This window comes from Anastrepha obliqua, chromosome 2 (assembly GCF_027943255.1).
Source record: "Anastrepha obliqua isolate idAnaObli1 chromosome 2, idAnaObli1_1.0, whole genome shotgun sequence".
NCBI lineage: Eukaryota > Metazoa > Arthropoda > Insecta > Diptera > Tephritidae > Anastrepha > Anastrepha obliqua.
In genome coordinates, this window is record NC_072893.1 from 537,137 (window position 1) to 547,614 (window position 10,478).

The following is a 10,478-nucleotide window of genomic DNA, read 5'->3' on the forward strand; positions in this document are numbered from 1 at the left end:
ATGCTAACCAAATATACTGTAATGCATTTCCTATGAACAAATATGCAAAACTGCATTGCAAATTACACCTACGCCCACTGCGTCATCATTATCGTTTATGTCTAAAAAAATTGTTATTTCCTGGAATCACGCTTAGCATAAAGCATAAAACATAAAACATTAAATTTTTTTCTCAGCATTACGCTCTTATTTCTTAAGAAAATATTATTATTTTATCAGGCGTGAATTCCTTTCGTAAGAGTGGTTCACGTTCAATGGCAAATGTTTTCTATTGCATTAATTTACAATAATAAATGTTCAAGATTCTGAATATGATTCTGTATGATAGAAGTTAAGTAAGCGTATTAAAAAAAGTTCTTGTTTCGTTATAGTGATACTATTACATTTTATTTGCCACTGCATATTGCAATTATATTGAATTCACACTAACACCATTTTCCGCGGTGTCCAATTTAAAAGTTTGACTTTCAGTTCCATTATTTTCTTGTGCATTTATGGGAGCTGGGGCTTCAAGGAAGTTCTCATAACCCCAGTCACATTCTTCTAAGAGATCATCATCTTGAATACATTCATACCAATGCAGTCGTTCAGTGTTCCCACCCATCGATTTGTTCAGCAAACGGCGACGATGATCCCCACGGTATAAAAAGTCAATATAAGTCAAGGTATCAAAGGCATCAAAATTGTTCACCACTTCATTGGACTCCATCTCAATATCATTATAATCATCAACTGCCTCCATTAACACTTGCACAGATGAAAGTATCATATCGATGCGTTGAAGATCGACGTTTTCATGTGGTAGTATCCTTGCCCTTACAGCCGCTACTTCTTCTCCCACACGCTGCTGGATGCGAATTAATGACTGTTTCTTTGCTGCCTCATATGACAAATGATTTTTTTCAAGTCTAGTTTCTCGCTCTAGTTTTTCTTCATCAACACGTTTACGAGACATTAAAATAGTTAGCAGGCGATTCAAATTCAATTCATCCCATTTATGTTTCATACGTTCTGTGTATGAAAGATTTTTGTGTTCATTCCTTAAGGAAATATGCAATAAAGAATGTTTTCAGCTTATAAAAAAATACTTTTTTCGAACATTTACTATATACCTTTTATCACCAGCTTCATCTTTGACTTTACGTGTGGCATTTAGTGAATACTCCTTTTCAAGCCGCTCAAGCTCTTTCCTGGCATCGGATTCGGCCTGACGTTTTGCTTCAATTATATCACGATTATTTTCGAAGAACTGTTGTTCCCATGCTTGAATAGATTTTTTGCGATTTTCTTCTCTACTAAAATACTCTTTAACTCTCTAGGATGAAAAATAAGTATAATAGTATATATAAACAGAATCAAATCGACAAGCGAACTTCGGCGGGCGGAGCGATGCCGTCGATTGAAATTATTGCACAATAAAATAGAGCCAAAACGAAATTCGCATGAAAAGTGAAAAGATGAACTCAAAATTTTTCGGTTAATTCTAATTATCAAAGTTTTAAATTTCTTGTTTATACATAATGTGCAAGGCATTTCTGCAAGTGAGGCAACGTTTGTGAAAAGGATTTGTTTACATTTTCAACGGTTTTGTTGGCCGGCGGCAAAGGGAAAATTAGAAATAATTCTGTTATCGACGAAGTTTGTCTGACGCTTCTCTTTGGTTGTATCAATATCATATGTAATCTCATATTTGTATATGCGTGTGTTTTTATTTTGACAGCACATTTTCGTCTGACGAAGGTCGCTCAGGGATTTGATTTACACGGATTTGTGCACAGTAGTTCATCAGAAAATATGATCTTATCTGTAATGCTGTAATAAATATTCAACGAATTAGGATTCTCTATGTCTTGCAAAACCTGTGCAAGGTGCCAGAATTGCAAAGTTTTCTAATACTTGCAATGACATAACAAAAAATATCCAATAACTGCCAGAATGGCTACAGCATACTCATGTAAATTTCGTTGTTTCTTTTAAGGTTGGTACAATTCTATGCTCTTAAACTTTTGCTATTCTGCCATTATGCAAAACTTAGAGAATCTCTTATTACACTGTTATGTTATAACCACAAGAAAAGCCATGCGCGGAAAGGAAGGTTTTATCCTATTTTCGGTATAGGAAAATGAACTGCAACACCAGTTTTTTTGCACGTCTTCATAAAACATTTTTTGGAAAATATTGCCTCCAAGGAACATTTTTCAGGTGTTTTAGCCTATTTTCTAACTTTCATCTGGTCTTTCGACAAAATTCCCTTAGCTAAGATATTCAGAATTACATTCTGGGTGCAAAATCCCAAAGCAGAAGTATTTTAATTATAACATCGGCGGAAAAGGCTTTAAAAAAAGGCTAGTTTTCGACAATAAAATTCCAGCATAAATCAGCGAACATTGAATGAAGTTTATATCCAGAATCCTAATGCTTTAAAGGAGTGGCAATCTGGTGAATTATTCCATCATGTTCGGCTGAGCCCGTGGGAGTGTGAAGGCCAAAACGATTCTTATGGTGATGCAAAAAATTTAATTTTAACGGCATTTCGACGTATGACTTTGCGAACTCGTATATGTCCCATGCGTAGCAAAATGAATGAAATGCTCCAATTATGTATAAAAACCCCAATTCCAGCTTTAACAACATTTAGGGCTTGTAATTTTGATGTTAAGAGCAACATCTAATATTTGAGCAACATTTTTGTGGAAGTATAAGATTGAAAATAGCAAGTTTTAAAGACTTGTGAACCGAAAACTGTGAACGGTGAAGGCAAAATTTTCAAACAAAAGTTTTTATGAATGCGTGCTGAAAACTTAAAAAACTATTGATGTAGTACGATTCTACATACCCGAAGTAGGGTGCGATTGTCCTCGCCGGCCATGCCTTCCAACAATTAAATATATATATATATATATCAAAATTTTGAAGAATGTGAACGAACCTCTAATTCTTTAGGCTCAGCAGTAAAGAAACTGCTAGGTAATTTCATCATGCGGAAACTGCTGTTATAATCACCAATTCCCAGCAACTTTTCAGGATCTGAAGGTCGATGCTCCGATATGGCCGTTATTATCCCCCCGCCCAGAATATCATCATAGCAGGCAGCGTCGTCTCGAGCTTAAATAAATATTTTAGGTGAAGGATAGGAGGTGTAGACTTTTTGGAAATTTATGGTGGGAAAGGTTTAACTAATATAATTTTCGAAATGCAATGGGAAATAAATATCTAAATACATCTACAGATAATAAAAAAACACCAGTTTATCGGAAATATTTAACAAATAAAAAATAAATATTACTCTTGTCATAAAAGCGGATTATCAGAAACTCATTTCAATAAAAACTGAAGATTGAGAATATTGAATATAAGGACTTCATAGGACATCGAACTTGCGTACCCAAGTTAGTACTGATACATTGAGCTGAGGTTACGTAATTTCAATTACTAGGCCGTAATACCAACAGAAACATTCTTACAGGTTCTAATTAGTTGAAAAAAAGCCAGTCATAAATAAATAAACTCTATATAATACATTAGTTTGAATTATTTGATAAATAAAAAAGGGCGTCGTAAATCAATAAATGGGAAAATGGAGCAACCTCCGGTAATCAGCGGTTCATTAATGTTTGAAAACCTAAATTTGAACGTACTTTTTTCACTTTTGTAAGAAATCAGTACAAACTAACTAAAATTGAAGACTTTTAAGGAATATTCACCCCGTAAGCCCCATTACAATTTTTTGAAAGAAATATATCAATATAAAATATTTCCGAAATATCTCCAAAAAATAACATATTATATTTATAAGTATCAATAACACTGTACCCGGTGGCGCTATTGTCGAGATAATCGATAAAATCGTTTATATAGGCTACAGTTCTATAGGCTAATTTTATTAATTTTTATTTAATACTACATGTGTTTGAAAACAACTAATCCGAGTATGTTTGGATCCAAAAGGTAGCGCAGGAGTCGAGATGTTAATAGAAGTCATATAAATAAATAAATAAATAATATAATAGTTTGGTTTATGAAAGCTCAATGTTTTTGGTTTCTATGTTCCCTATAGACTTCCACACTATTGACTGCTGCACTTTGCAATTTCGTTCTCATTTGGACATTCTATGTGTTAGGAGAAAAAGATATACCCTAGCAGAAAGATTTAAATAATGTTTTTGGGATGAAAAACTCTTTAGGGGCGGATCCGCTGTTAACGCCTTCCGTAGTACTTCCATCTACATATACGAAAATTGAGTTACATTTGCAATAAGTAACAATATTTACCTAAAATGTCCCAAGCTTCTATATTTCCATCAATTCGAGTTAAAAATAACATTCCAGGTCGAGACTCACTCCACGCAACAGCAGTCAAATCCGTAGAACTCTTTCGCCAAAATATAGGTGAATAATTAAAGTTCTCCTTCCACACTGCAAATACGGTACGGCCAATTGACACAAACACAATTGGGTAAAAAGGATTCTTCTTCATTGCAATTACTGGCCCATCATGAACCCGAGCAAAATTTATTGTTTGTGACACAGTTTCACGGCATTCCGCATCGACATATGAACCCAACCAATTTAGTCTTTCAATGCGCCCATAAAATGATGACGTAATAACTGATTGCTTCAATTCTTTTGGATCTTTGGGTTTGAGAACTGTCAAAAAGTTTTTTGTATTTGCAATCTTAGTCGCTGAATCCGTTATATGGCAACGGAAGACGGACGAGTCGCAAAATATTGAAGTTATGGGCTCATTAAATACAATAGCAAAAACAGGTTTTAGTACTTTATTTTTATAGACTGACTCATTTAGTGTAAGCGCCTTGGGCTGTTCATGTCTCATTGCCATAGCCTGTAATTTCTTATCATTTATCATATCCAAGTCCCAGAAGAAAATTGTGCCATCCACAGAGGACGTGAGAAAAAATTTATGTATTATCTCCTTATTAGGATCAGTAAGAGCCTTGCCAAATGAGTTCACATAAAAATGGTGCCCCAACCAATATATGCCAGTAATTGCGGACTTTTGAGAAACCTCTAATGCTGATGTCATAACAGGCGGTACAATAGCATCCTCGTTAATCTGTATTGTCCATTTTAGAAAATCAGCTATTAAAACACGATATTTACTTTGTGCCGCTGTTAGTATCTCTTCAGTGTCCAATTTTTCTGCCCGACCTTGAAGATCCCAAGCAATTAGTTGGCCATTTTTGCCTCCACCAAACAAGAGATTTGGGTCGTGGGGGCAAAATGAGAGTACAGTTACTTCTTGTGAAGACTCGAATTCTAATTTGTAATTTAAATTGTCAGCAAAGCTCCACATTAAAATAGGATTTGGCTGTAATACAGCACGTTGAACTATGTCGACACGTTGCGATACTAAAAATGCATAATTAATAATAGGCGTAACAAAACTATAGATTACATAGATATACTTAAGTCGACTGTAGCTGGAGTATTGAATGTATAAGAAGTTACAATAAGTCCGGACAGGTTAGAGTACCAATCAATCCCACAAACATAGCGTTCGTAACTCTTGGAGATGTTAGCAAAACATAGAGTTTCTTCTAAATGGGGGGTGGTGTATTGGTCGATAGGCTTATTACAAATGTATGCGTAGTCATTGCTAAAATTATAAACCAAAAACATGCGGAAGGTGCAAGTTGAAAACAAATATAATACACTTGTGTCGCGAACGACGAGCAAAATTTAGTTCCCCTCAAAAACCATCATTTTCTTCTTGTGTTGTAATTTCATTAAAGAAAATGGTGAATTAACTTTTACAATTCATTTACATTATAATTTATATAAAACGTCTTTCAAAAGAAGTCCCGAGATATTGTTTTAAAGTAAAACATGTACAAATTTAGATTCTTTCAAGCTTCACAATTTTTTTTTTTTTTTTTTCAAAATCCGACTCTCAACAATTATATGTGAAAAATAACATCACATAAAACAGGGAAAATCTGCTAAACATTCGATGCATGACTGCCTAATTGTTGAGAACATCGAGATATCGATGTTGGAGGTTGTTCAGCAACGCTTTGCGTTTACCCTTTATAAGGGGTTTTCAATTGGGGTCGATTTTGTCGTCCTGTGGCAGCCATTTTGTTTTGGTGACATCTGTCAAATCTTTTGTTTATTATTCAGTTGTTTATGCCTAATCATCATGGCAAGTTACACGATTGAACAGCACGTTCAAATGATCAAACTTTATTATCGAAATGAGTGTTCATTAACGCAAACGTTGCGCGCATTGCGCCCATTTTTCGGTAGACGTGGTGGCCCTTCCAATTTCTTATGGCCCATATTGAACCATATGGACCTAGATGACATGTGGTTCCAGCAGGACGGCGCTACGTGCCACACAGCAAACGCCATTTTATTTTATTTCAACATCTACCCGCCCTTATTGAAAAACCCTTTATAAAGTCAAAAATTAATATTTGTAAAACTTTGCTTGCTTGACCCACAAATACCAAAAATTAGAAAATATTATTATCATATTAGAAAAATACTAGTGAAGCCTTCTCCTTTGAATAATTTATCTTGTTTCCAGTGTAAAAAAACTAAGCTTCGGTTAAACCAATACTTTATAGAAAAAATTCATAATAAATAAATAATTAACTGGCACGTACACTTTATTAAGTGTTTGGCCAAGCTTCTGCTCATATTGGAGGTGTCCGTCTTGATGTTGTTCCACAAATGGAGGCACCCACAGCTTTAAGCCGTCTCCGAACGGCAAATGGTTCTTTATGAGGAGCTTTTCCATGGCAGAAATACACTCGGTTATAAAGTCTACTTGGGAACCAACGTCAACAACGATAATAACGTCTACCTTGAAATCCAACCGTTTTGCATTTTCTTCCTCATTACTCATTATTCAGCATTCAGATAAATACCAGCAAAATAAACTGGATATATGTACATATATCCGGAAGAAAATTCAAAACCATTTTTATTTTGAGTAGCCAGTTAAATTTACCGATATGCGACCACCGTTTACAGGGTAGTAATGTCTTTTAGCGAACAAAAATCACACTTTCTCATCATATTCGTCCTCTTATATGACACAGAAGCTTGCTGCGATGGCCCTTGAAGGGTTGGATATAAAAATTCTGCGGAGAGTTTATGAACTTTTTGAGTTTACTAACTTCTTTGTATCCTCAGTTGTAATCTTCGCCCATTCTGCCCGCATAACACTTCGCAAAGCCACCTTACTTGTTATTGCATGCGTGGGGGTGTTTTGATCTGTTTTGGAGCATTTTACGAGAACCAAAGCTTAACGGTCTCGGTTGTGTGTTTTGTGTCGTTATCTTATTGGAACCATAACGTTCTTGATAAACCGACATTTTCTGCACTCTGTTTCAAATTCCTTTTTAAAATGTTCAAATACCCGCATTTATCCATTGTCGATTCAATAAATTCTAATTGATCCACATCACTTGCCACCATACATCCCCACACTATAACTTCCACCGCCATGTTTGGCTGCACCAACAAGATTTTGTTTAAAAGAGCAGTACCCAGTACAAAATTAACTTTCGTCTGAAAAAATTACCTGTTTCCAAGATTCTGAATATGTTTTCAACTATAAATTTATATTGTGTTTTTATCAATTTAAAAATATTTGTAAGGTACACGCAGACTTTATGGGCTGTGTGTACATATATTCTATTCTTTTACTTAGCACCTCCTACTGCCATGAACAAAAGATATATATATACTTTGATCAATTAACGGATTTTCCAGGCATTAACATTTTAGGACCCACCTTTTTTGTTTAATAAAAAATCACTGGCAATACTCCGAAAACTATGTTACATGATAATAGAAATATGTAGATTTTCGGACTTTGCGATATATTTTACATAGGTAATGCAGTACTTGTCTAGTTCTTGGTGTTCAGTGTACATGTTAAATAGTGTACAAAATTAAATAATGTAAATAGGGTAGCAAAAGGCCATAGAGAATTAGAGAACATTATTCTATGCAAGGTCTTTGGCAAACTCTATAATGACGTCAAAATTTTAAAGCATAAGTGCATACTTATACATATCTTCAACAACAGGAGCTTACCGATACATATCAATTTGATTAAACTCTAATGTGTCCAACAAAAGCTGGATATTAGACGAAAGTTCTGGTGGTGGCTTCGGAGTTGGAGGTTCCATTAAAGCCGGAGTTGGAGATTTACTCGACGGAAGCGTTTGATCCTTGGAAGCTTCGTCTTCTGATGTTTCATCCAAATCCTCTTTTATATTAAAACATATTGAGTTTATTAAAATTTGATTTGATATACGGATTGTATCTAACCTGCGTCAACTATTTCATACAGATACTGGGCCCAGGCATTGGTTGGGAATGTTGGATCTGTTTGTTGCTCCAAATGAATTAAAGTTGGGGCGGATTGAACACCAATAGTAACACGTCGACGTGATATATTTTCAAATTTTACTGATTCGCTTGGCAAAAGTTCTACGTATCCATCGCGTACATCCGACGATTTACGAAAAGAGAATTCTTTATTATCGGGTATTCTTAAGGGATACACACTTTGAACCTCGACCTCCAATCGAGCTGCGTGCTGTTGCTCTATAGTCAAATTTACTTCATTTTCACTCCCTAGTGATACCCATCGTCGCGGTTTCTTCAACAATCGCTTATTCACTGCCCAACGTTCATATAACTCCATATTTCGAATTATCGACAACGCGACTTTAGCGTCTGCTGGGTTTAGAAAAACAATGAAGGGATCACCCTCAGGTACATCATCTTGGTTTTCCGTTAAAATTGGTGCGTAACCAAAGAGCAAATGGTCCTCTAAATTAGACCCCTGAAGTGTAGCATTTATAAAATCGCCATCCTCAATATCATCGAGCTGATCTATTAAATTCTTGTATTTAATTTGCTTCCAAGGGAATTCTTGAGTTACGTTTAAGCCAATCAAAAGTTGTAAATGGCGTTGTACCTTCTCTCTGTAAATTTAAATTAGTTTTAAGTACGATTTTTTGGCAAGTATTAACATACTTAAGAATTATTTGGATGCACGAGGGCAAGGCAAAGAGACTTCGCCACGCTTCAGCAATGTCATATCTATGTTCTGGATTGTCTTCTTCATCTGATTCTGGTTCACGCCATCTCTTAACATGGAGTTTTCCTGGCGAACCCCTGGAAGCGGACAAAATACAATGAAAATGTCGAATTAATAAATTATATTAGGGTCACCCACAATTGCACATCTGAGTCTTCTTCTGCAGGTGCTTCGTCTTGTTCAGCAATCATTGGGTTAAGTGTAAAAGGCTTTGTCAAAAGAATCCGAGATGCTCTTCTTCGAGACTGCGCTTTTGCCATTTTTTCTTGTTTGCGTTTTTTGCCTTAAAAATTTCTTTTAGTAGTTTTTCAAATTATAAATGCAATTTAAGCTGAAAATTAATGCTTATGTTGAGAAAACGAATTTTTTGATTTCCATAGCAACAAGTTTGGGTTCAGTAATATTTTTCATACAAATTATTATTATTAGGAAGGTGTAGCCTAGTGGATTTGTACATAGTAACAATTGAGTTGGTTCAGAGTTCGATGCTCACTTTGAAAATGAGACATAAAGAAAATTCATAATGAAATGCGAATGGCCAGGCATTATGACATTTTTTTAATTAAATAAATAAATAATTTGCGCGTACTTTTTTGTTAGGGGTTTGGTCGAGCTTGTCCTCCTATTTATGGCGTGCATTTTGATGCTCTCCACAAATGAAGGGACCTACCAACTGAACGCCAAATGGTTTGTTTTATGAGGAGCTTTTCCATGGCATTTTTTAATTAGGGGGACAACTATATAAATATCGTTTTCGTGTTGCCATGGTAGTTAGCACTTAATTGTAAATTGCCCTATCAAATTCTTTCTAACAGGGGTCATCTCAAGGCATACAGGGAAAAGTCTCCGAAAGCATTTCTGTTGCAGTCTGTGCAGTGCGAATTGGTGCGTTGTCTTGGTGGAAGCCCTATCACGTATTTACGGATGTGGTTCTTCAATTGATAAAAAGCATAAGTATATAGTTGCAAAGTTATAAACTTACCCTGAAACAGGAATTCGTCTTATTTGTAGGCTACTGTTCATTCAGCCCTCCGACGAAGCCCAAAGTGTCAAACAGTTATTATTGCGGAAGTCACTGAAGCTTCTGTAAGGGCAGTATTTTTCATAACAACAAGAACCAAAGCCGCAAATTTTTAAAATAAAATTTTTCAATCAACCTGCACTTTTTATTTATAAAATTTTATAGATACTTTTCCTCTTGAATATTAACATTCATATATCGAATAATAGTGCACTACTTCATAGTAAAGACCTAAAAAGTATGTACATATCCCATCTTTTCACTGAGGGGCAAGAATAGTTGGAAGGATGATATTTACTCATCAATATAGTTCAGATTGGACTAAAGAGATTAAATTTATGAATGTTTATATACCATATATGTATTTCCTTT

General features: G+C 35.2%; 1 protein-coding gene across 1 annotated transcript; it reads right to left on the bottom strand.

Moving 5' to 3' along the window:
• Positions 1 to 227: 227 nt before the first annotated feature.
• Positions 228 to 9,454, bottom strand: LOC129239154 (dynein axonemal intermediate chain 3). The gene is made up of 9 exons (XM_054874484.1): positions 9,224 to 9,454; positions 9,022 to 9,162; positions 8,308 to 8,969; positions 8,071 to 8,245; positions 5,427 to 5,617; positions 4,273 to 5,370; positions 2,930 to 3,105; positions 1,113 to 1,315; positions 228 to 1,040 (listed from the first exon to the last, which is right to left on the bottom strand). The coding sequence occupies exons 1-9, from the start codon at positions 9,343 to 9,345 to the stop codon at positions 410 to 412; spliced, it is 3,399 nt and encodes a 1,132-aa protein (XP_054730459.1). The 5' UTR covers positions 9,346 to 9,454; the 3' UTR covers positions 228 to 409.
• Between the last annotated feature and the right edge of the window lie 1,024 nt (positions 9,455 to 10,478).